Raw genomic sequence first — 23575 nt, forward strand, 5'->3', positions numbered from 1 at the left:
CAGCAGCAGCAATCCCTGCTAATTGCTCAGGCCCCAGCTTGATGAAGCGTTTACAAAGCTCACTTGACTCCAGCCCAACTCGGCAAGGCAATTAAACACCCTCATAAATCCTCCTGCAGTAAATGAGCCTTAATGGGAGCTCAGGGCTCAGCCCCAGATTCCCTTCTCCCCTTTCCCAGCCGTGAGGGATCACGACCACGGTGGCTGCCCCGTGCTCCCCATGGCCTCTGGAGCCTTCTGGCCCCACTCTGGTGTCCCTGTCCCTCCCCACAGCAGGGTCACTCTGTCCCCTGGGGCAGGAGCCAGCTGGGAATGGAGGTGGTGGCAGATCCAGGGGGATGCCAGCTCTCTGCCAGGAGGGAACTGCATCTCCTTTAGCTTAGAATCCCCACTTGGAGCCTTTTCATTCCTTCCCTCAAGACTGCTTAGAGTCCCTCATGCCTCCCATGGTCCCTCCTGCATGGAAGTTCTTCCCATGGAGCTTCCACCCCTGGAAGTGGAACAAATGAGTCCCTCAGTGCCCAGAGCTATGAGAAGCTCTGCAGAAAGAGAAAATTCTGAGCATCTGCCATGGTGGAAGGTGTCTCTGCCCACAGGGGGGTGACCTCTAAACCAGGCTGGTTTTCCAAACCAGGCTGGGATTTTCTGGAAATTGGTTTGGAGATGGAGGGGCTCTGTAGGGAGCTGCAACACTTTGTCAAGCCCAACCAGGTCCACCACCCTTGCCCTTCCCTGTGTCCCTCTCCTATCCCTCCATGGGATCTCCCTCACCAAACTGGCAAGCAAAGCCAGTAAGAAACACACCTGAGCTCGTCTTGGCTCCTGGACAACCACCATGAGGCTGTGAGAGGCTGTTTGCTCACTCCCAACCTGGCCAATAAATGATTTATTCAGTTTGTTCATGGTGCTTTTGTTTCTCACCCTCCCTGAGAGGTTACAGAAGTGGAGCAGCACATGAAGACTAACTCAGACCAAAATGTTTATTTTCCAAACAGTTTGAGACAGCCACAGATGCAGCTGGAAAGAGGCAGCAACAGGAAGGACCAAGGGCTTGTGACGCTGGTGGTGTCCAGGAACCTGGATAAGAGAGAACCTGGCCAAACAAACTGGGTCTGGCAGAGCCAGTTTTCATGTGGTGTGGGAAAACTGGGCATTAATCAGCTCCAGCAGGTGACCAATGGTTTCTAGAGAGTCTTGCTGGGGCAGCTGCTTGGCCAGGTCGAAGGCTTTCATCCCCAGCTCCTGGGCCTGGAATGGGACAGAAGAAACGCCCAGCAATGGTCAGGAATCTGGATTTTCTCATGGGATAGTTAAATACCTGCTGAGGCTCAGCCTGGAGCAGATCCAGGCTCTCTTTCCGAGGTGACCTGTACAAGCTGCTTTACAGGAGAGCCTAAAGCTGCCAGCAGATCCCATATTTAGGATCCAGTGGTGCAGACAGAAGATTACTGACCCCAGCCCCCCGTGCTGGACATCACCTCCTGTCTAGCACAGCTCCTCTGAACAATCCCAAAGCCATGTCAGGGAAAAAAAAAACAGCTGTACTGACTCTTCATTTCTCTTGATAAGGAACAAAATAATCTCCCTTGGTAGCTCTTGCAGGGGTTAGAAACTCTCACAATTATAAAGCTTTGTCTTTTTAATTTTTCAGACAAATTCAAATTTGTTTGTGTGTCCCAAACACTCCCAAGTTATGGCTTTCTATAATACAATGAAGAGACCATTAATATTTCAATGCAGTATTTTTCAACTTCTGTATTTTCACTCCTCAAAACCCAGGCTGAAGAAACTCAGGGTTTTGAGCTCTGATCCCAAACACAAGGGCCTGATTTCCAGATGGTATCTGCTCAGCACTTCCTCAAAATCAATTCTTGGTAAAGCACAGAAATTACTAATCACCTGAATTTTTAAGCCATAAAGACACAGGAGTGCAGATTCCAAACCGGAATTACAGACCCCAATAGACTGAACCTTGAACTCAGAAGAGTCTGGCTCAAGGATAGGTCTGTGAGCCCCAGATCTTGCTCTGTGTAACCCTTGAGCTCAGGTCTAAAGGCAGCTGCACTGCCAAGATAGTCCAGATAAAGGAAGAACCCAGAAAGTGTGGAAAACTGCAGGATCTCCTGGCCTGGCAGAGACCAAAACACATCCCCCAGGACTGTCACCCTTTACAGAGTGCAGATCACAGAATCATGGAATAGTTTGGCTAGCAAGGGACTTTAAAGGTGATCTCAGACCCCATGGCAGGGACATCTTCTACAAGACCAGGCTGCTCCAAGCCCCATCCAACCTTGGACAATTCCAGGGATCCAGGGCCTCCCCACCCTCCCAGGGAAGGATTTATCCCACTGTCCCACCCAAGCCCTTGGTTTGAGCACTATGAGGCACTTTGCTCCTGGTCACCAGCACTGTGGGCTCAGGAGAGGCGCTGGGGAACAAGAGGACCAGGATGACCCCAGAGCAGCTGGCCAGTCCTCCTGAACCCTTTCAGAGCCAACCTACCTTGGCTAAATCCAGGCCCAGGTAGTGGATGATGGCCAGGGAGTGCAGGATTTGGGCTGTTTCCCCCGGGTGCTGCAGGGGTCCCTGCTCCCGGAGCTCCAGCACCGCGCTCAGCATCCGCACTCCCCTCTCGCGCTGCGCCTCGGCTGCACAGAGACACAAACGGGCCTGAGGGGTGCATTTGTGCAAGGGAGGAGATTCAAAACTGCCCAAGGGGCTCTTCTAGACAGCAAAGAATTTCTATTACAAATATCAACGTGGTCTGAGGGTGGGCAGGCCCTGGCACAGGTGCCCAGAGCAGCTGTGGCTGCTCCATCCCTGGCAGTGCCCAAGGCCAGGCTGGACAGGGCTTGGAGAAACCTGGGATAGGGGAAGGTGTCCCTGCCATGGCAGGGGGTGGAATTAGGTGAACTTCAAGGTCCTTCCCATCCAAACCAGTGTGGGTGTCTATGATCCCAGCTTCATGCAAATTCCATGCCCATGAACAGGACTCCTTTCATCCAGTCAGTGCTTGTGGGTGCCATGGGACAGAGAGAGAGAAACAGCCAGCGCTTCTCACAGTGGCTTGGGAGAAGTTTTAGGGAGCTAGAAAGATGTGATAACTTGTTGACTATAAACAAATTGCAGGTAATGTTTTTCTACTTTATTTTTCCGTTCCTCTCAAGAACAGTGCATGAGAAAGATGTTTCTGTTAGTTAGCCAATAGAATAGAATCTGTTGTAGCACTCTATAAAAACCTCATGGTTCTTTTGAATAAATCCTTCTTTGCCTTTTCTATGATCCTGCCTCTCACCTGTTCCTGCCCCAACCCCAGTGCAAGAGTGACAAGTGCTTGTGTTATCAGCCTTCAGGCAGGATGTGGAGTCACAACAGCTGCAGGAAAAGAACTGTTTTTCTACTCCTGTCACAGCAAAGATGGTCTCCTGTAGCTCTGCCTTAGTGTTCTTCCTACTCTGGGAACTCCTGATGCAGGTTGTGCCAGGAAATGGGATTTTCAGAAATGTTTCTCTTCAAATCACAGAATCCCAGACTGCTTTGGTTTGGAAGGATCTTAAAGACCATCTCATTCCAATCCCTGGCAATGGGCAGGGACACCTTCCACTAGACCAAGTTGCTCCAAACCCTGTCCAACCTGACCTTGAACATTTCAGGGAGAGAAATTTTTATTCCCTTTTCTGACAATGTCCTTATTAGCACAGATGGTAGAAAGGAGCCAAGAACCAGAGTCTGGTCTGGTTCCAGGGAAGCCTGAGGTGGTACCAGGGGCACACTGATGCTTCCTGCACCTTTATGTGCCAATGAGAGACTCCCCAGCCTTTCTGCCAAGAGTGCTCTCCTGATTAATACATCCAATTATCTGTACAGGCTATTCCATCATGTCCTGCTGCTCCAGGAGGGAGCTGTGCCCCCACCTCAGTGAGCTGAGATGTCACATCCATTATTAAAGAGAATATTTGAGAATATTTGAGTATCAAATTGCACCAGGGGAGGTTTACTTGCAATATTAGGAAGATTTTTTTTGCTGAAAGGCATTGGAACAGGCTGCCTAGGGAGATGGTGGAGTCCCCATGCCTGGAAGTGTTCAGGAAGCACATGGATGTGGCATTTGGGATGCGGGTTAGTGGTGAACAGGACAGTGCTGGAGGAATGGCTGGACTTGATTTTAAAGTGATGATTCCACGAGTTCATGAATCAAATTTTGCTTTGCTCCAGTCAGTGCCAAGGGAGCCGTGAAACGGAGAATGCAAAGCTGGGATTCCACGGAACACCCTCATTCCTGAAGAATTGGCATTGCCATTCAACCCAGCCTCTGGAAACACCACGCCAACATGATCTGTAGGGTGCAGGGACTCTCAAACCCCCCCTTGCCAAAGGTTTAGGAGCAACAGCAGCTCTTACTCGTGCCATCCTCGCTGCCTTCCTCCTCTTCGGAGAACGGCGACGCCTCTGCCCGCGCCTGGAGCGCTCGCTGGTGCCGCTGCAGGGAGCTCAGCAGCCAGGCATGCCACAGGCTGCTCACCTGGCAGGAAGCACGGCAATTATTGCACTCCTGTGGATCCCTGGTATTCACTTGTTCTCCAGACAATGCCCCTGCACAGCCCGTCCCCTGCGGGTCACTGAGCGGGGCTGGGTGTTCCCAAAGGGATCGCCCCGCTCCTCTCCCACACAGCCCCAGCTGGGATCCTGGCACTGGCATCTTTTATGAGAAATCCTTTCCTTAGGATTTGGCCTCCTGAGAAGCTGAGAGGCCTCAGGAACAAAATGTAACCAATGGTTATCTGCTGCTGTGGAATGCAACAGGTGCATCTGGGATTGGGCTCATGTGGTTGTTTCTAATTAATGGCCAATCACAGCCCAGCTGGCTCAGACACAGAGCCTGAGCCACAAACCTTTGTTATCATTCTTCTTGGCTATTCTATTCTTAGCCAGCCTTCTGATGAAACCTTTTCTTCTATTCTTTTAGTATAGTTTTAATATAATATATATCATAAAATAATAAATCAAGCCTTCTGAAACATGGAGTCAGATCCTCGTCTCTTCCCTCATCCAAGAACCCCTGTGGACAGTCACAGGATCCCTCCCTTCTCCAGCTGATTTTCACCCAATTTCAACAAATCTAACCAAAATCTTCACCAAAAGCTAGTGGAGTTGAAGTTTGGGACTGGAATTTGCAGCTACCAGCACCTTATTTCCACAAAAATTGACTTAAACAAATAAAAGTTCATTTTTTTCAGTTATTAAATAAATTAGATAATTATTACTTTCCTTGCTTGATCAATCCATTCTGAAAATCTTTTATCAGTGTGGCTTTTTACTGGTTCTCAATGTAAATTCCAGGTGGTTTGTTTGTATCCCACTCTTCCCTGGATTTAGGAACTCCTCTGTACTGGTGGGACTCTAACCCCTGACACAGGAAATTTGGTAGCAAAGCTGTTTTTTAACAAGGTTTGGCTGCTCAAACTGAAGAATTTTGAACTGATTACAGGAACAATATCTCATGGTTTTAACTCAGATAATTATTTATTTTATTGTTATTTATATATTATTTATATTTATTATTACATTATCTATTATTATTATTTATATATTATTTATATATTATTTATATATTTATATATTATTTATATATTATTATTTATATTTATATTATCAATATTATAATTTATATCATTATATAATTTATATTTTATATTCATATTTTATATTCATATTACATTTTATAATTTTATTATTCTATTATTTATATAATTTATTATTTTTATTTTATTTTATTTTATTTTTTATTAACTCAGATAATTATTTAGTTTCTGGGACTGATCCTAAAAGGCAACACTGATACTTGATATGGTCACCATCCCATTGAAAGGAAATGGAAAAAAACTTTGAAAAGAGCATCAAAAAAAGCTGAGAAAAACTCAGAGGATAAGTTTTGGTTCTACCAACCTCAGTATAGAGTGAGTTTGCTGCATCCATTTTATTCTGATGGAAGAAAATATTGGCCATGTGGAAGTACCCTCCAGAGACCTCAACAGAATTTAGTCCAAACTCAGCAGTTGCCAAGTAAACCTGAAATCAATATTAAATAAAAAATAAGCCCCAGAAGGTTCATGTTCACGTCAAACCTGGGGAGTTTTTCATTGTGGATGAATATTGCAAATGCTTGGGGGGGGGTTTATGTGTAAATTATGCCTGACAGTGTTTGGAAAATGTGGTACTTAAAAGTTGTTTTCGGGGGTTATGTAAAGGAATGACACACTAAAATCTCTGTTTGGGGGTTATCCATAGAAATGAGGTATTAAGCTGTATTTTGGGGGGTTATCCATAGGAATGAGGTATTAAGCTGTATTTTGGGGGGTTATGTAAAGGAATAATGTATAAACTCTCTATATTTTGTGGTTATCCATGGGAATGAGGTACTAAAGAATTGTATTTTGGGGGTTTTCCATTGGATCCATAGGAATATACCCAGTTCACAGAGTTTATCCATAGGAACCTACTAAAAAGCTGTATTTTAGGCTTATGTAAAGGTATAAGGTGTAAAACCTCTATATTTTGTGGTAATTCATGGGAATGAGGTACTAAAGAATTGTATTTTGGGGGTTGTCCATAGGAATATACCTAGTTCACAGAGTTTATCCATAGGAACATACTAAAAATCTGTATTTTGGGCTTGATCCATGGGAATGCAACACCCTAAACCCCCCCTGGCTGGGGCAGAGGCACCTCTTGGTTGATCCTATAAAGTCCAGGGCAGGTTTCTCACCTGTCCCCCTGTCCCTGTGGCCCCTGTCCATCTGTCCCACCTCTCCCAGAGCCCATCCTGCTGCTGCTTTCCCAGCTCCCAGGCAATCCTGCTCTCCCCCAGAGCAGCATTCCAGCTATTCTGAGCTGCTGTGTGACTCTCAGCAGATCCTAGACACGCAGCCAAGGTCCAGGCAGGTCCTGAACTTGCTAAGAGCTAAAAACTTCTTACCTGGTGCCTTTGCAGGCACCACATTTAGGGAATTAACAACAAAAGAAAAGAAAGGGAGGATTTTGGAAGTCTCCAAAGAGTTTTGGGAGATTCCTTTGTGGGACTCTCAAATGCCCAAAGGGCTTCTAGACCAAGCAGAGACATGGTTGTGTGTTATAATAGAAAGGGTCTAACTCTTCTCCCTTTATGTCATCATTTACACCCACACAAAGCCACTATCAAATTCCACAGGAGTGGGAATACATCACTCAGCACCGGGTCACTGGATAAATTTAGTCCACATGGGACAGAAATAGGAGGTGGAGAAGTTCATCTGACTTTGGAGGATCAAATGACAGGCAAAGCATCCACAGGAACACAGGTGGCAATGGACAATTCCAAACAGTTTTCATGGCTGAAGAGGTGGAATTTGAGAAAATGTCATTGAACCAATACTGAAATAGGGAAATAAGGCATTAATTAAATAATGGGTGAGAGATCTGGGAAAGTATTGAGGGAAATAACAGCCAAAATTTAAATTATCTGTGGAATAAAGGCAACTCCATCAGCTTGGGGCAGGAATGTCTGGGCATCTCTGCACTGAAATGAAGCTGATGGAGAAATGTATAGGGAGAAGCCATAGAGACAAGGAATGTGAGGAACATATGAGGAGTGTCTGAGGGAGGCTCAGCCTGGAGCAAAGGAGGCTCAGGGGGGCCCTTGTGGCTCTGCACAGCTCCTGACAGGAGGGGACAGGCTCTGCTCCCAGGGAACAGGGACAGGAGGAGAGGGAACGGCCTCAGGCTGGGTCAGGGGAGATTTAGATTGGATATTGGGGAAAATCCTTCATGGGAAGGGTGTTCAAGGATTGGAACAGGCTGCACAGGGCAGTGGTGGAATCACCATCCCTGGAGGTGTTCAGGAAACAAGACCTGGGTTAGTGGTGGAGCTGGCAGTGCTGGGGGGATGATTAGAACTTGATGGTCATGGAGGGCTTTTCCAGCCCTGGTGATTCCATGATTCTCTGTCACTTCACAGCACTAGGGATAACTGGCAAAACACATCTTTAGCTCCCCAGGTGTCTCAGATCTCTCCAGTTTGGGTGTCTGTGATGTGAGCCCTCTCAAGATCCCAAATCTGCCTGTTGCCATTTCCGTATTGATCTGGGAGGAGAGAATGAATTAAAATGGAAAAGTCCTGTGTTCCAAAGGACTTACATCATTGGCCAGGTGATACAAAGCCTGGTCCAGGTTTCCTTCAGCAATAGAGAAAAGCCCCAGCCCTCGGTGTAGCTTGGACTGGAGAGCAGCACTGCAGTCTGGGCTTTGGAGGACGATCCACTGGGCTTGGGAGAGGTATTTGGCTGCCTGTCGGGGACGGCCAGCACCTGGAGTGACATGGAGGGATAATCAGGGGAATAAGGGAGATAAAGGAGCATTTTTTAATCTGGAAAGTCAGAGAATACTACTGGCTGGCCTGAGGGAGCTTCATATGGAGATGCATTTTGGGGATTCCCCACTTCTTTCCCAAGTGCTTCTGAGTTACCCTGGTAACTCATTTACAGACAGGTGAATGTGTAGAGAGCTCCAAAAGGAGCCAGAAACCACAGAATTCCAGACTGATTTGGATTGAAGGGGACCTTCAAGCTCATCTAGTTCCAGCCCCTGCCATGGGCAGGGACACCTTCCTCTATCCCAGGCTGCTCCAAGCCCCATCCAACCTGGTCTTGGACACTTCTAGGGATGGGGCAGCCACAGCTGCTCTGGGGAAACTGTGCCAGGGCCTCAGCACTCTCACAGGGAAGGATTTCTTCCCAATATCCCATCCCAATATCTGCCCTCTTGTCCTGGCACTCCAGAACCTTGTCCAAAGTCCCTCTCCAGCTCTCCTGGAGTCTCTTTAGGCACTGAAAGGGGCTCTGAGGTTTCCCTGGAGCCTTCTCCAGGTGAGCACCCCCAGCTCTCCCAGCCTGGCTCCATGGCAGAGGACACACTGCACACAACCTCTCTGGAACACGTGGCCTAAACAGGTTCACTGCAGGCAGGCACTGCTGTCTCTCACTTTATCACACTGGAATTACTCACAGGGTTTTTTTCTCCCTGCTCTCACCACAGCCCTGAGTCAGCCCCACTGTGCCAGGAGAGCATTGTGTGAGCTCCTGGAATGGCAGTGATTTACAGGGAGAGCAGCTCCCACGCCCTTATTTGCCATGTTTTCCAAAGCAAACAATGAGAAAAAGCTCTGCTCAGGCAGACCAAGATTTGTGAATGAACCGGGAGTTCTTTGGGTGCAATGGCCTCTGAAATGTTTGCTGAGATAAGAGCACAACTAAGCACTCTCTGGAATTTAATGCTTTGGGGAGTCATCCGAGGCTATGGAGGTAAAGAACAGGCTTTCATACAGCTTCTCCTGGGGGAATTGGTGGAGAGGGAGAAAACATTTCATTTGAAAACATTTCATTTGAAAACATTTCATTTGATTTCATTGATCTCCCGAGTGCTGAGGGATTCAGAAAAGGGGGTGTGAGGGGGGTGTGTGTGTGTGACAGCTCACATCTCTGCAATGCCCTTGAGGCACAGCAGGGCCCACAACTGCTCCTGCCCAGATAAACGGCAAAAGGAAAGCAGAAACCTGAGCCGGGAGGCCCTGCCCTTGCCAGCATTCCCGTGTTGACAATGCTCACCCGTGGAGGCCTCGGCCAGGAGCAGACAGATGGGCAGGAGCTGCAGGGAGGCCGGGCCCAGCAGGCGGGAGCTGGAGCGCAGGGCCTGCAGTGCCGCAGGAATGGCTTCCAGGGGCTGCCCTGCCCACACAAACCCCTGCGCCCTGCTCAGCGCCACCGCAATCAGGGACTCCTGCAGGGGAGAAACAGGGAGAAAGATATCACAGAACCCTGTGAGAGCTGAAATGAGGGATGTGGGATTACCCAGCAGCTCTCCAAAATGCAGTTTATTGTATACAAAATGCAGTTTATTGTATCCAAGAGTTACAGCGGTCCAGGGTCATGGATGACAGAGCCTGTGTCAGCTCCAGCTGCAGGCAGGCTGGGAGTCCTGCATTCCTCATTGAGGCTCCTACTAATGGTGCCCCACGTTGGGCACCACTGTAAGAGCCTGAATGAGAGATGTGGGGCTCCAGGAGGCTCTTCAAAATGCAGTTTATTGTATCCAAGGTGTTACAGCAGCCCAGGGCCGTGGGTGACAGAGCCTGTGCCTACAGCTGTCAGCTCCAGCTGCAGGCCTGGAGACCCACATCCCTCATTCAGGGTCTTATTAATCTCTCTTACTAATGGGGCTCCATGTTGGGCGCCACTGTAAGAGCCTGAATGAGGGATGTGGGACTCCAGGGGCTCTCCAAAATGCAGTTTATTGTGTCCAAGATGTTACAGCAGCCCAGGGCCGTGGGTGACAGAGCCTGTGCCTACAGCTCTCAGCTCCAGCTGCAGGCAGGCCAGGAGTCCTGCATCCCTCGTTGAGGCTCTTACTAATGGTGCCCCACGTTGGGCACCACTGTGAGAGCCTGAATGAGAGATGTGGGACTCCAGGAGGCTCTTCAAAATGCAGTTTATTACATCCAAGGTGTTACAGTGACAAAGCCTCTGCCTACAGCAATCAGCTCCAGCTGCAGGCAGGCCTGGAGACCCTTTGGTTTAGGTTACAATGCATTCTAGACTTTTCTTTTTGGTTACATTGCATTATATACTTTTCTTTGCTGAGCATCTTAATACAGTAGAACCAATCTATACTTTAACTATTATCTATAGCTCATCATAACTACTATAATTACCATATTCATGTTACTGTTCTCCAATCACTGAAAGTTAGTGCATTACAGTTTAAGCTAGAAGTTGTTTTTCAGTTTTCTTGCAGTGGAAAATTCTGAGACCTTTTTTCTACTTGCAACATTTGCTGACTTGTTTGCCTGTGCTCTCTTTCTGCTTGGTAAAAACATTTTCTTGTTTGGGGTGGGTTTATCCTTTGCTCTAAGCCATAAAAACCCCTTCTAAGTAACATATCCTTTGCCTTCTTAGTTATCCAGTGAGACTGGCTCAGCAATTCTTTTCTTCTCTATCAAAACTTGCTTCCATCTCTAGTCCTTCATCAGCCTCTACATTTAAAAATCTTTCTGGCAAGCACACATATCTGTGAGACTTTCTTGTCAAACTTTCATCCTTCCCAACAGAACCCCACAATGGTTTGGGTTGGAGAGACCTTAAAGCCCATCTCATCACATCCCCTGCCATGGGACACCTTTCACTAGACCAGGTGTGTCACAGACATTTTATGAAAAATCCTTTTGCCAGGATCTTTTCTCCTGAGAAGCTGAGAAGCTTCAGCTTCTCCACATTTTGCTGCTTTGGAATGTGATTTGGAGAATTGTTTACCCAGCATGTGAAATTGTTTTTACTTGATGACCAATGACAGCCACCTGTGTCGAGGCTGTGAGCAGACACAAGATTTTATCATCATTCCTTTCTATTCCTTTCAAGCCTTCTGATGAAATCCTTTCTTCTATTCTTTTAGTAGAGTTTTAATATAGCATTTTATTTTAATATAATATATATAATAAAATAATAAATCAGCCTTCTGAAACATGGAGTCAAGATTCTCATCTCTTCTCTTGTGCTGGGACCCCTGCAAACACCCCCACACAGGTGGTTACAGATGCACAGGCTCTTTTTAAAATTGGGTTTTCAAATGAAAAAGCAGCAATTGTAATGTAGTTTGTGGCTGTAATTAATAGGCAGACATTAAAGCTTTCATATTAGAAGGTATTAGAGTCTGGCTCCATTCCTGCTCTGAGCAGGAACAGCTTTGGTCATGTGGTGTCTTCCTGGATGAAGAATCCTTTACGCCTCCTGACAAGGTCTCATAAGGCTGCAGCAATAAAAGCTGTGAAGCACAGAAAATGATCATCACAAGACCAGAAAGGAGATTAGAGCCAGGGGCTCTGGTGTGACTCAGAGCCAGCCAAGCCCCGTGGTGCCAGCATGGCACAGCTCCAGCTGCTGGAGAGAGCTCCTCACAGGGAACTGCAGCTTCATCCCACCCTCTCCTGGCTGCTCCTGCACTGGGATTTGGTGTGCAGAGTCTGAAAACTGGTCCAAATCAGAATGTATTGTTCTTCCTGGCTCTCCTGGACTGGGATTTGGTGTGCAGGGTCTGAAAACTGGTCAGAATCAGAATGTGTTACACTTAGCAAATCCATCCCCAGCTGGGGATGCTGCAGTGTTTGGGTTTGTCAGAATCCAAAACTTATCCTGTACTTATCCATATATCCATGGCACAGCTCCAGCTGCTGGAGACACGGCCAGGGAGTGAGGAGAGAGCTCCTCACAGGGAACTGCAGCTTCATCCACCCTCTCCTGGCTGCTCCTGCACTGGGATTTGGTGTGCAGAGTCTGAAAACTGGTCAGAATCAGAATGTGTTTCACTTAGTAAATCCATCCCTAGCCAGGGTTGGTGGTGCAGCAGCTCCTGCAGTGTTTGGGTTTGTCAGAATCCAAAACTTATCCTGTACTTATCCATATATAGCTGCTCCCTGCCTTTTGCTGCTCCTACCAGTCCACAGCATTTGGCCTCTCCAACGTTAGCAGCAGCTGATGTCACCCCCAGCTCCACAAAGAGCTCTCCATCCCAATTCCTGCTCCCTGCCAGGAGCTGTGCATACTGTGTCCTTACAGGGATGCCAAGGAAAAAGCACCAGGGTCCTTGCAGAATGACAGAATTCCAGAAAGGTTTGGGTTGGGAGGGGCCTTAAAGCTCATCTTTTTCACTCCCTGTCATGGGAAGGGACACATTCCTCTAGACCAGGTTGCTCAGAGCCCATCCAGCCATACTAACACTCGTCCATCAGCTTTTCCCAGCAGTGGTGCAGCAGGAAAGCTGCCTGGGAATCAGTGGTGCTGCTGGAGAGCACAGAACTGCTGGTTCTACCCTGGTTTTCTCAGTGAGACACTGAGGAAACACCAGTTCACCCCTTTATCACCCTCTGCCTCCAGCTGGGGCTGAGCTGGGCACAGACACCAATCTCAGAGCTCCTGGAGGCCAGGCTTGGGCATTTTGCTGAGCTTGAACTGCTTGGGGTGAGGCAGAGTTGTGCCATTGAAGGAGCAGCTCCAGGATAGAGAGCTCCAGGATAGCCTGGGAATGTTTCCTGGAGATCCTGGCTGAGGTAAAGAGACAATTTGGGATAAATGAGATCACCAAAGAACACAGCCCAGAGCAACAGCCCCTGCTCCAGTGAGGAGAGCCAAGAGCCAGAAAACACAGCACCCATTCCTGAGCTAGCAGAACATGGAGAGGGCAAAGGCAGGTTCTCCAGAGCAGCTCTGGCATCCCTGGAAGGGTTGGACAGGGCTTGAAGCAACCTGGGATAGTGGAAAGTGCTCCTGCCCATGGCAGAGGGTGGAATGAAATGGACTTTAGGGTTTCTTCCACGCCAAACCAGTTTGGGATTCTGTGAAACACAAACTGTGTCCAGGGAGCAGGTGGTGCCCAGGAGAAAACCAGCACAAGCTTGGGGCAGCAGCAGGAAAAGCTGGTTGTTTCTCAGGCTGCTTTTTCTGTCTGTGCCAGTCTGGTGCAACCAGTGCAGGCCCCAGTGTGCGTGGGCATGGCCCAGATTGGCATCTGGGAGGTGCTGGAGATTGGGATCATTCTTTTTTTACTCCTTGTCAATGCTATCATCACTGCTTCCCATGGCCTGAAACATCTGCAGCGAGGACAAAGCTGGGGGTTGGACCCTGGCACAGCTTCCAGGAGGAGAAGGAAGAGCAGGAGGAGCCCTGGAGCAGTGAATATTTCCACCCACAGTTGCAAGCCTTGGAGCAAGGCTCCCTTTGGCCCTGAAGAGCCCTGGGGGGATGGTTCCCTTTGGCCCTGCCCTGGTTTCCCCCTCGCCCCTGGCCCTGCCACTCTGGGCTCTCTCTCCATGTGTGTTGCAATTTGAGGTTTCTCTGAAGATGCCCCCACACAGTTTTTGGGGTTTGAGGGGGCTGAGGACCCCAGCTGTGCTCCAGGTGGGAGCAGGGGGTGGGAACACACTCAGGGCTCAGTGCCACATCCTTTATTCACTGTCAGGCACCAAAATCTATGGTGTGGATGGAGAAATGAGGATTTCGGGGAGAGGGAAGGCTCCAGTGAGCTGCAGCAGAGCAGGGCTGGATCTTTTCCCATGCCCAGGAGCTGTGGGGAGCTGACATCACACAGGCAGGTGAAGCTCATCTCCAAACAGAAACTTGGAGTTCTGTTGGTTTGGAGGTGCTGTCTGCAGGCACCCCCCTGGCTATGTTGACAGAAGCAGATTTCTATCAACAAAGCTTTGGAGCACAGACAAGGAATGAAACTCATAAAACCTCCTGGCTCCCAGCTCCCTGCTCCTTGGACCACAGGGCATTTGGATGTGCCCAGCTTTCCCTGTGTCCTGACTGAGGCTGCAGCTCTGTGTTTGCTAAACAAACACAGGGCAGGAGTGGGTGAAGTACAGCAGAAATGTTCAAAAAGCACCAAAACCAAGGCAGGCTTTGGGCAGAAGGTTTTTTTCTCTGGTTATCATGAGTCTGCAGAGCTTTTCCTTCGACTCCAAAGGACTTTTTTGCATCAAATCCCAGACTGGTTTGGGTTGAAGGAAGCCTAGGCCCAGCTCATTCTGCCTCCTGCCATGGACAGGGACACCTTCCATTATCCCAGGCTGCTCCAAAGCCTGTCCAGCCTGGCCTGGGACACTTCCCAGGATCCAGGGGCAGCCACAGCTGCTCTGGGCAAGCATTCCAGAGCCTCCCCACCCTCACAGGGAAGAACTTTTTAAGCACTTTTGTTGGATCTGGAATAGGAATGTGATGCACTAAATAACCTCCCCCTCTCCCAACACCTCTGAGCCAGCCCAGGCCCAACTTGGCTGCTCCAAATCCTGCTGGACACAAAGAAACTTTTCCCTCTTGCAGGTAACTGAGGGATTTCCACTGTCTCCCTCCTTTCTTTGGAGAGAAGGAAAGCAAAGTGTCCCAGCACAGACCAGTCTCAAAATCTATTTCATTTAAATAGGCTGGAGACAAAGGTCAGAGAGCAGATGATGTTAAGGGTTGTTAAGGAGTTTATAAATATCTCCATTTCAAAAAAAACAACAACCCCAGAGTCTTCTCTCCCTGCCTTGCCCATTCCCAGCTCCACACTGCTGTTTGCTCACCCAGTGTGAACCCCAATCAAGAGTGACTTTCTCTCCACCAGCCTTCCTGCTGTCTTTCCCTTCACCTAATTAAACCAGCAGATTAACTTCCAGCTAATGAAGGAGCACTTCCCTCAGCTGGCAGCCACGTGGCCTGCTGGAATGTATGGGCATAATTTTAGTTACAATAAAGTCAGTGATGTAATCAGTGTCAACACCAGTGTTCAATAGCAGGGGAGTTTCTTGGAACAGCTTCAAGCACTGCTAGATGCAGAATCCTGCCACACCCCCATGACACCCATTTTAACCTTCCTTGCAGGTTTTATAAAGAACAAACTTAAACAGAACCCGGAGTTAAGGAAGTTTTGCATTTTCCCTTTGGGACACACTGGCCTGACACACCTTCTGTGGACTTTGCTCAACAGTCTCACCTGGAATTTTCAGCCAGACAGGAGTTTCCAAACCAGCCTGTGATGTCATTGCCCAGTTCCTGTAAAACCAAAAGGAATCTGCTGCCTGAAGCCTGTCACAAGCTCTCACCAAACAGGACTTTTACCTTTGGACTTCACCTTTCTGGAAGCTCCCAGGAAAGGTGAACAGCAATGAGCTGGGCCAGAAACACCTTAGAAATAATAATTCATGGAAAATTCATGAAATAATAATTCATGGAAAATTCAAAAGATTAGGGATGTTCTCCTCAGTGGAACCATTGCATTGTTCTAAACCCACTGTGTGCTGCCCTATTATTCTGTGTCTGGGAGCTGTTATAGAGGGAAAATTTATTTCCACAGGGAGGATTTTCAGGAGCAGATGCACCTGGGTGGGTTATTTTAGCAACAGTGTGGAACAGCAGCTCCTGCACTCCATAAACAGAAACAGAAGGAGCTGCAAACCACTGGGGCTGGAAAGGAGCTGCACATCTGCAAGTCCCTGAGGCCTGGTGGAGAAAAAAGGCTGCATTTAGTGGGAAAGTGTGCTCCAAGCTGGCTAGGAAAACAAAGGGAGGGGACTTGTTTTCTTTACTCTAGAAAAGGGGATACCCTCCCATCAAACAGCCTGAAAGAAGAAATCTCAGCTGGATCCCAGAATAGGGGTTGATGGAGCAACCCCCTGGCAAGGAGGAAAGATGAATCTGACTCCATGTTCTCAGAAGGCATTATATTATATTATATTATATTATATTATATTATATTATATTATATTATATTATATTATATTATATTATATTATATTATATTATATTATATTATATTATATTATATTATATTATATTATATTATATTATATTATATTATATTATATTATATTATATTATGATACACTAACTGTACTAAAGAATACAGAATGGATACTTACAGAAGGCTAAAAAGATAATAATGAAAACTTGTGACTCTTTCCAGAGTCTTCACACAGATTGGCCCCAATTGGCCAAAAAGTCAAAACAATTCACAGAATCCAATGAAACAATCACCTGTGGATAAACAATTTCCAAACACATTCCACATGAGCACAACACAGGAGAAGCAAATGAGATAAGAATTGTTTTCCTTTTTCTCTGAGGCTTCTCAGCTTCCCAAGAGAAAAATCCTGGGCAAAGGGATTTTTCCAGAGAATGTGAATGCCACAAGGAATGACAGAGAGGATGCTCCCACTCCCCTTATTTTTGAGGTTTTGTTTACAAAAACAACCCCCAAACCTCTGCAACCAAGTCCCAGATCAACCAAGGAGGTGCCATCCTCTCCCTTGGGAGCATCCAGAGGGAGGAATTCTAAAGGGGTGAATCCTGTGAAGGCAAAAGCCTTGCTTGGTTTGAGGCAAGAAACTCCTTTCTGTTTTATAGGGATTGAGCAGTGACAGCCAAGTCTTCTTTGGAGACTCCAGGGTGGCTGAAAATTCCAGGTGAGCCCAGTCTGCCCCAGCTGTGTCCCACCATGGACAGCCAGGGTGGGGAGAGGAGCTGCAATTCCATCCCTGGAAGCCCTTTGGAGTTGTGCTTGTTGCTCCTGCACCCACCTGCTTCCTCAGCAGCTGCTCCTTGCCTTGTTTTCTGTCCTTTTCAGAATGGAAACAGGGCTGGGGCCTGAGGACTGGGCTGAGCAGGTGGCAGATTTGGCTGTGGATGCTGACCCAGTCAGTTTTCTGGTGGGAGACATCACTGGCAAAAGGAGGGGAGAAAGATGCTGGGATTTGCTGGGATTTGATGTAAAGGGAGATTATTCCCTGCTGTCTTTCAGGATTTCTCCACAACATTTACCCAGAGCCCCTGGGCTGCCTGCAGGGTATCCAAAACATGATATTCCCAAAAGTCTGCATTTCACAGCACCCTCCTGCCCCATCCCCACAGCTCTCTGTGCTAAAATCTTTATTTACATCACTCCTGAACTCCTGATACAGCTGAGTTTGAACAAATCCAACACTGGAAAAACAAAAACCACCAAACCAACCCACGCCTGTGGGAACAGGGAATGTTCTGGAGCTCAGTGGCTGCTCTGAGGGCGTGTGAGGGATGTTTGTGTGACACTCCAGAACTCCCTGAGCTCTGCTCCCTGCCTGGTGCAGGAGCTGCTGGAGGCAGCAGGAGCACTTCAGGTGAGTGTGCCTGCTCCAGCTCCTGCTGCCTGAGCTCCAGGCTCCATCCTGGCTCTGCTCCCTGCCTGCTGAGCCTTGTCCCACATGTCATCCCTGTGTCTGTGTGTTCTGAGCCTCATCCCAGGAACAATCTCTGCCTCTTCCTTGTGTCCCAGACCACACCCCAGGCTTTGTCCCTGCCTCTCTGTCCTTTTCTGGGCCTGTTCCTGCCTCCTACATTTCACCCTGGGCCTTCTCCACATGTCCTCAGACTCATCCTGTGGCTGGTTCCTGCTTCCTGGGCCTCACCCTTGATTTATTTATTATTTATCCATTATTTAATATGGATATTGATCTAGTACCGATATCCAACTGTGACGGACAAAGCCTCTCTAACAGTTTAAAGTTAGAAAGTGAATGTTTATGTTTATTGTGGGATAACTCCCAAATTCACACTGCAATTTACAGGTGATTACAGAGTCCTTTTAGCTATACAAAATACATATTCATAACTTTGGTACATCCCATTACCAATATGGATATTGATCTAGTACCAATATCCAAAAACTCTCAGACAGTTTAAAGTTAGAAAGTGTGTGTTTATTGTGAGATAACTCCCGGATACACACTGTGATTTACAGGTGATCACAGAGTCCTTTTATCTATACAAGTATTGAATACCCAAAATACAAATGCATATTCATAACTTTGGTACATGCCATTCCCCACTTTGTATGATAATTAGTTCAAAAGCTATTAAGCATGAGTAGTTTGTTCCTCGAAAGGAGTTGGTGGTCCCTTTCATGGAGAGGGGTCCCAAAATGAGGAAGTAAATGAAGTCTTCCTCGTTCTGACCTTTCTGCCTTTTCAATGCAAATATGACAAATGAACCCTTGGTAGAACTCCCATTCCCCATCTTCTTGGTTTCAGAACAGAGGAGGCCTATAATTGTCTTATGCTCCTAAAAACAATTGTCTCATGTTCCTAAAAACAATTATCTTATGTTCCTAAAAGCTATTTATCAGTTTCTATAATGAAAAATCATTATAAACCCAGCTAACCAAACAATATGTTGACAAGCAATCAATTATTAGTTAACTATTAACTCTTAACTTCATCAAGGCCTACCCATTTATTTTGATTAACTCCAATAAAGCTTATCTCTAACCAAAAACCTCGGCTCCTCTAAACTCTCTAAATTCCTTAAAGTTGATGTTTCACCCTGGCCCTTCTTCCCATGCCCTGGGCCTCGTGTCCTGAGCTTTTTGTGCCTCTCGTCGTGCCCCGAGTCTGTCCTTGCCTCATCCTGAACGCCAAGCCTCATCCCAAGCTTGCTGCCTGTGCCTCAGCCTCACCCTGGAGGTAATCCCTGCCTCCTCCTTCCTGGGCCTCATCCTGAATCCTCATCCCAAGCTTTCTGCCCGTGCCTCAGCCTCACCCTGGAGCTAATCCCTGCCTCCTCCTGCCCTGTCCCGGTGCCCCGGGCCTCCTCCCGGGCAGTCTCACCAGTAGTAGGTGAGGCGGCAGCCGGGGCAGCGCAGCGGCGCCGATCGGGCCCCGCACAGTTCGCAGCGCGGCAGCCCCGCCATGCCGGGCCCTGAACCCTCGACGCGTTCCCGGTTGCCGGGGCGACACTTCCGGTGGGACCGGTGCCATCACTTCCGGCCGGCACTAACGGCCGTTCTGTTGCCGAGACAACACTTCCGGCGCGGAGAAGGCGCCACACGTGATTTCCGGCGGGCCGGTGCCGGTCATGGCGGCGGCGGTGAAGGAGGAGGAGAAGGACAAGGACGATGAGGAGGACAACGCTGTGGATACGGCGGCGACCGAGGACCGGGTGCGGGCTTGGGCGGCGGCGCAGGCGGCGCGCGGGCGGCGCGTGGCGCTGGTGACGTCGGGCGGGACGCAGGTGCCGCTGGAGGCGCGCGCCGTGCGCTTCCTGGAGAACTTCAGCAGCGGGCGGCGCGGGGCGGCCTCGGCCGAGCGGCTGGTGCGGGCCGGCTACGGGGTCTGCTTCCTGCACCGCGCCCGCTCCGCCTTCCCCTGGGCCCGCGCCCTGCCGCCGCACGGGCCCGCGCTGCTGGACGCGCTCCGCCTCACCCCGGGGCCGCCGCCCGGCGTGGCCGCCGCCCCCGCCGCGCTGCCCGCGCTGCTGCCCGCGCTCCGCGACTACCAGCGCGCCACCGAGGAGGGAGCGCTGCTCGCCATCGAGTTCACCGGGCTCGTGGAGTACCTGGCGCTGCTGCGCGCCGCCGCCAGAGCGCTGGCGCCCCTCGGTACGGCCGTGAGGGGATGGGGGGAAACGGAGGATCGGGAGTGAGGGACGAGACGGGCACCGGCTCGTGGGGCACAAGGCAGGAGAGGATGGAGCCCCCCTGGGGTGTGAGGGGACAGGGTGGTCCTGGGCCAAGGTTCGGGGTGAGAGGGGATAGAGCCCCCCAGGGTGTCTCAGTGTGAGGGAACGGGGTGGTCCTGGGTGAAGGGTCGGGGTGAGGAAAGATGGAGCCTCCCGGGGTGTCTCAGGTGATCCTGTGCCAAGGTTCGGGATGAGAGAGGATGAGGCTCTCGTGGGGGCTCCAGTGTGAGGGAATGGGGTGGTCCTGTGCAAGCTTTGGGGTGAGGGAGGATGGAGCCCCTCGTTGAAGTCTCCAGTGTGAGGGGACAGGGTGGTCCTGTGTGAAGGTTCGGGGTGAGAAGGGATGAGGCTCTCGTGGGGGTCTCCAGCATGAGGGGACAGGCAGAGCAGGAACGAGGAGATGTTGTGGGGTCCCCAGCATGGGGTAGATGATAGAACCCCCTCACGGTGGCCCCAGGTGTGAGGTGATCCCGGGACCTGGGGGGCTCTGTTGTGAGGGTACAAGGAGGCCTCCTTGCTTGGAGGGCTCCTGCATCCTGCCATGAGGGTCTGGGCTGTCCCTGGAGGCTGCTGGGGCTCCAGGGACAGGAGGAGGAGGGCACAGCACAGAGCCCAGGGTGGGGGCAGTGCTGCCCTGCTCAGGGTTGTGCTGGGGGATCCCCCTGGTGTCCCCTGTTGGGTGTTGGGGGCAGTGCTGCCCTGCTCAGGGTTGTGCTGGGGGATCCCCCATGGTGTCCCCTGTTGGGTGTGGGTGGTGGCAGCTCAGCTGGCTCTGGGGTGGCAGCAGGGGACAGCAGCTGTGTTCCCTCCCACAGGCTCCAGTGCCATGTTCTACCTGGCAGCCGCCGTGTCGGATTTCTACATCCCGGTCTCTGAGATGCCAGAGCACAAGATCCAGTCCTCAGAGGGACCCCTGCAGGTGAGGCCCCCCCTGGGCATGGCCCCCTGTGCCAGCCCCCTCAGCCATGCCCTCCTTGCTTCCAGGGTCCTTCTCCTGAGAGCTGGCTGTGGATAAAAGCTGTGTTGTGAGAGGGTGAGATCCCGCAGGGACAGAACCCTCTGGAAATCCTGGAGTTGCATTGTTTTATCTTGCACTGAGGGGCCCAGATAAGAGGGCAGGGCAGGATCAGCCCTGCTCTCCTTTGATCCAGGTTTATTTTTAGGCTGGGATGAAGGGGTGAGGGGTCCCATGGGTTATCTGCAGGGAGGTCAGTGCTGCTCTGTCTGATATGGAGCAGCTTCAACACGTCTGCACTTGTGGTGTGGCACATGAAGAGGGCCCCCTGAGGTGCCTCCTGCCTTTCTGGCTTTGTCCTTTAAAGCTGCCCATGCTTCCATGGAGATGAGGAGAGGGTGGGTCTCAGAGAGCTGAAGTGCTCCAAGAATAGCTCCTGGAGTGCTTGAGTTGCTGCCTTTTGTCTGGAGAGAGGCTTTGGAGAAGGGCCTGGAGTGCTGGGACTAGGGGGGAATGGTTTCAAACTGACAGAATGGATTTAGGTTGGATATTGGGCAGGAATTGCTCCCTGTGAGGGTGGGCAGGCCCTGGCACAGGTGCCCAGAGCAGCTGGGGCTGCCCCTGGATCCCTGGCAGTGTCCAAGGCCAGGCTGGACAGGGCTGGGAGCAACCTGGGACAGTGGAAGGTGTCCCTGCCATGGCAGGGGTGGAATGAGATGGGATTTAAGGTTCCTCCCAACCCCAAACCATTCCATGACTCTGGGATCCATCTTGCTTGTACGAATGACAGAACAACACTGAGGTGCTGCCCTCTCAGAGCAGGTGTCTCTGGAATTCTTTCTATAACAAATACCACATTTATTTCATTAATTACTTTCTAAGAAGTTGCTGGGCTTCATTCTTTAACATAAACATTGGAAAGGTGAGACCTGGCCTGATTGCCAGTGGTGGATCCAGAGGTTGGGAAGCTGGAGAACAGACTCCCACTGTTTTTCTCTATGCTTTAGCACTTTTATATGGTGAAGATGGGATAAACTACTCAAATTCTGGAGAGGTGGAAATTCAGATTTGTGCAGTTACAATGCTCTTTTAAATCTCTTCTCCTCATGTTTGTATTCCCCCAGTGTGGTTGGCTCTGGGAATGCAAGGTTCCTGTGGCCTGGCCTCAGAACCCCTTGACTGTGAGCACCACATGGATCATTTAATTTAAACTTGGTGTCATTTGAACCTTGTTTGGTGAGCGCTGCCTTGAAAAACTTCCTGCAGCAAATGGAATATGAAACAAAGCTGGAATTTCCCTCTTTCCCATCCCATCTCTTATTACAACTCCCTGTGTGACCGTGTTCACAGGGGTCTGAGGATGAGGGAAGAGATGAGGATCTGACTCCATGTCTCAGAAGGATTTATTATTTTATGATATATATTACATTAAAACTATACTAAAAGAATAGAAGAAAGGATTTCATCAGAAGGCTGGCTAAGAATAGAAGAAGAAGAATGATAACAAAGGTTTGTGGCTCGGACAGAGTCTGAGCCAGCTGACTGTGATTCGTTATTAATTAGAAACAACCACATGAGCCCAATCCCAGATGCACCTGTTGCATTCCACAGCAGCAGATAACCATTGTTTGCATTTTGTTCCTGAGGCCTCTCAGCTTCTCAGAAGGACAAATCCTAAGGAAAGGATTTTTTCATAAAACATGTCCGTGACATCCCTGCAATGTTTTGACTGATTTTTTTTTTTCTATTTCTCTTTCCCCACTGCAGATCACAATGAAGATGGTGCCAAAAATGCTGTCACCCCTGGTCAGAGACTGGGCCCCTGAGGCCTTTGTGATTTCCTTCAAACTGGAGACAGATGCCCAGATCCTGCTGGATAAATCTCGGCAGGCTCTGGAGAAGTACCGGCACCAGGTGGTGGTGGCCAACGTCCTGGAGTCCCGCAGAACCTCTGTCATCATTGTCACCAGGGACTCACAGACTCCCTTGTCCCTGTCTGACCAGGAGATAGCACAAGGCATGGAAATAGAGGAGAAGATTGTGAGTTACCTGCAGGGCCAGCACACAGCCTTTATAGAGAGGAAAGGCTGAGGAGGAGAATCTGGGAGGAAAGGAGGGAGTGGTGCTGCAGAGGGAGTGGGGCTGGAGCCTGTGCAGGTGAATAAAGCGATCCCCGCCGAGCACAAGGAGGCCCATCCAACTCTGTCACCTTCACACAGCTTGGCCACAGCTGTTGTGGCTTTTTAAAAGAGAAATGCAAGGAAGTGAAACCATTCCAAAGAGGAAAGAAGCTTGTTTCTGTCCCGTGGGCTGGGAGAGCTGGGAGGACGAGAAATGGTGAAAGTCTCTGTATATAAAGAATTTCTTGAATCTCCCTCTTTGAATTTTCTTTTAGAATGGCAGGAGGAAGGAATGGGGATGTGCTGGTTTTGTGACTGGAGTGGGGAGTCTCTGGTGTTGAGAGTGGATTGTGAAACCAGGGTAGCAAAGAGGAGAATGAGGTGACAGCAGCTTTGGGGAAGCAGCTCTTGTGCCAGGAGAGATCCTGGGAGAGATCCCATGTTCCTGCATTTCA

At 49.4% G+C, this 23575-nt stretch overlaps 2 protein-coding genes across 3 annotated transcripts; one reads left to right on the forward strand and one right to left on the reverse strand.

Annotated features, from left to right (window-relative positions):
- Positions 1 to 1039: 1039 nt before the first annotated feature.
- Positions 1040 to 19301, reverse strand: ZMYND12 (zinc finger MYND-type containing 12). The gene is made up of 8 exons (XM_066564089.1): positions 19196 to 19301; positions 17135 to 17276; positions 9639 to 9810; positions 8173 to 8342; positions 5947 to 6069; positions 4402 to 4522; positions 2503 to 2648; positions 1040 to 1248 (listed from the first exon to the last, which is right to left on the reverse strand). The coding sequence occupies exons 1-8, from the start codon at positions 19276 to 19278 to the stop codon at positions 1129 to 1131; spliced, it is 1077 nt and encodes a 358-aa protein (XP_066420186.1). The 5' UTR covers positions 19279 to 19301; the 3' UTR covers positions 1040 to 1128.
- Positions 19302 to 19421: 120 nt separating this feature from the next.
- On the forward strand, positions 19422 to 23374 carry PPCS (phosphopantothenoylcysteine synthetase). 2 transcript variants are annotated; one of them, XM_066563937.1, is made up of 3 exons: positions 19422 to 19965; positions 20861 to 20964; positions 22768 to 23374. In XM_066563937.1, the coding sequence occupies exons 1-3, from the start codon at positions 19443 to 19445 to the stop codon at positions 23089 to 23091; spliced, it is 951 nt and encodes a 316-aa protein (XP_066420034.1). In that variant the 5' UTR covers positions 19422 to 19442; the 3' UTR covers positions 23092 to 23374. The 2 variants fall into 2 exon arrangements, with proteins under 2 accessions (XP_066420034.1, XP_066420035.1); XM_066563938.1 differs by having other exon boundaries at positions 19426 to 19526.
- The last annotated feature ends 201 nt before the right edge of the window (positions 23375 to 23575 follow it).

Source organism: Molothrus aeneus, chromosome 21 (genome assembly GCF_037042795.1).
Source record: "Molothrus aeneus isolate 106 chromosome 21, BPBGC_Maene_1.0, whole genome shotgun sequence".
NCBI lineage: Eukaryota > Metazoa > Chordata > Aves > Passeriformes > Icteridae > Molothrus > Molothrus aeneus.

Excerpts from the sequence above, each read along its gene's own strand:
- ZMYND12 (XM_066564089.1), bottom strand. The coding sequence starts at position 19,278 with ATGGCGGGGCTGCCGCGCTGCGAACTGTGCGGGGCCCGATCGGCGCCG. Across the intron at positions 9,811-17,134 it reads AGCAGCTGCTGAGGAAGCAG|GAGTCCCTGATTGCGGTGGC; the intron begins GTGGGTGCAGGA and ends TCTCCCCTGCAG. Across the intron at positions 6,070-8,172 it reads TGTATCACCTGGCCAATGAT|GTTTACTTGGCAACTGCTGA; the intron begins GTAAGTCCTTTG and ends TATTGATTTCAG.
- PPCS (XM_066563937.1), top strand. The coding sequence starts at position 19,443 with ATGGCGGCGGCGGTGAAGGAGGAGGAGAAGGACAAGGACGATGAGGAG. Across the intron at positions 19,966-20,860 it reads CAGAGCGCTGGCGCCCCTCG|GCTCCAGTGCCATGTTCTAC; the intron begins GTACGGCCGTGA and ends TCCCTCCCACAG. Across the intron at positions 20,965-22,767 it reads CCTCAGAGGGACCCCTGCAG|ATCACAATGAAGATGGTGCC; the intron begins GTGAGGCCCCCC and ends TCCCCACTGCAG.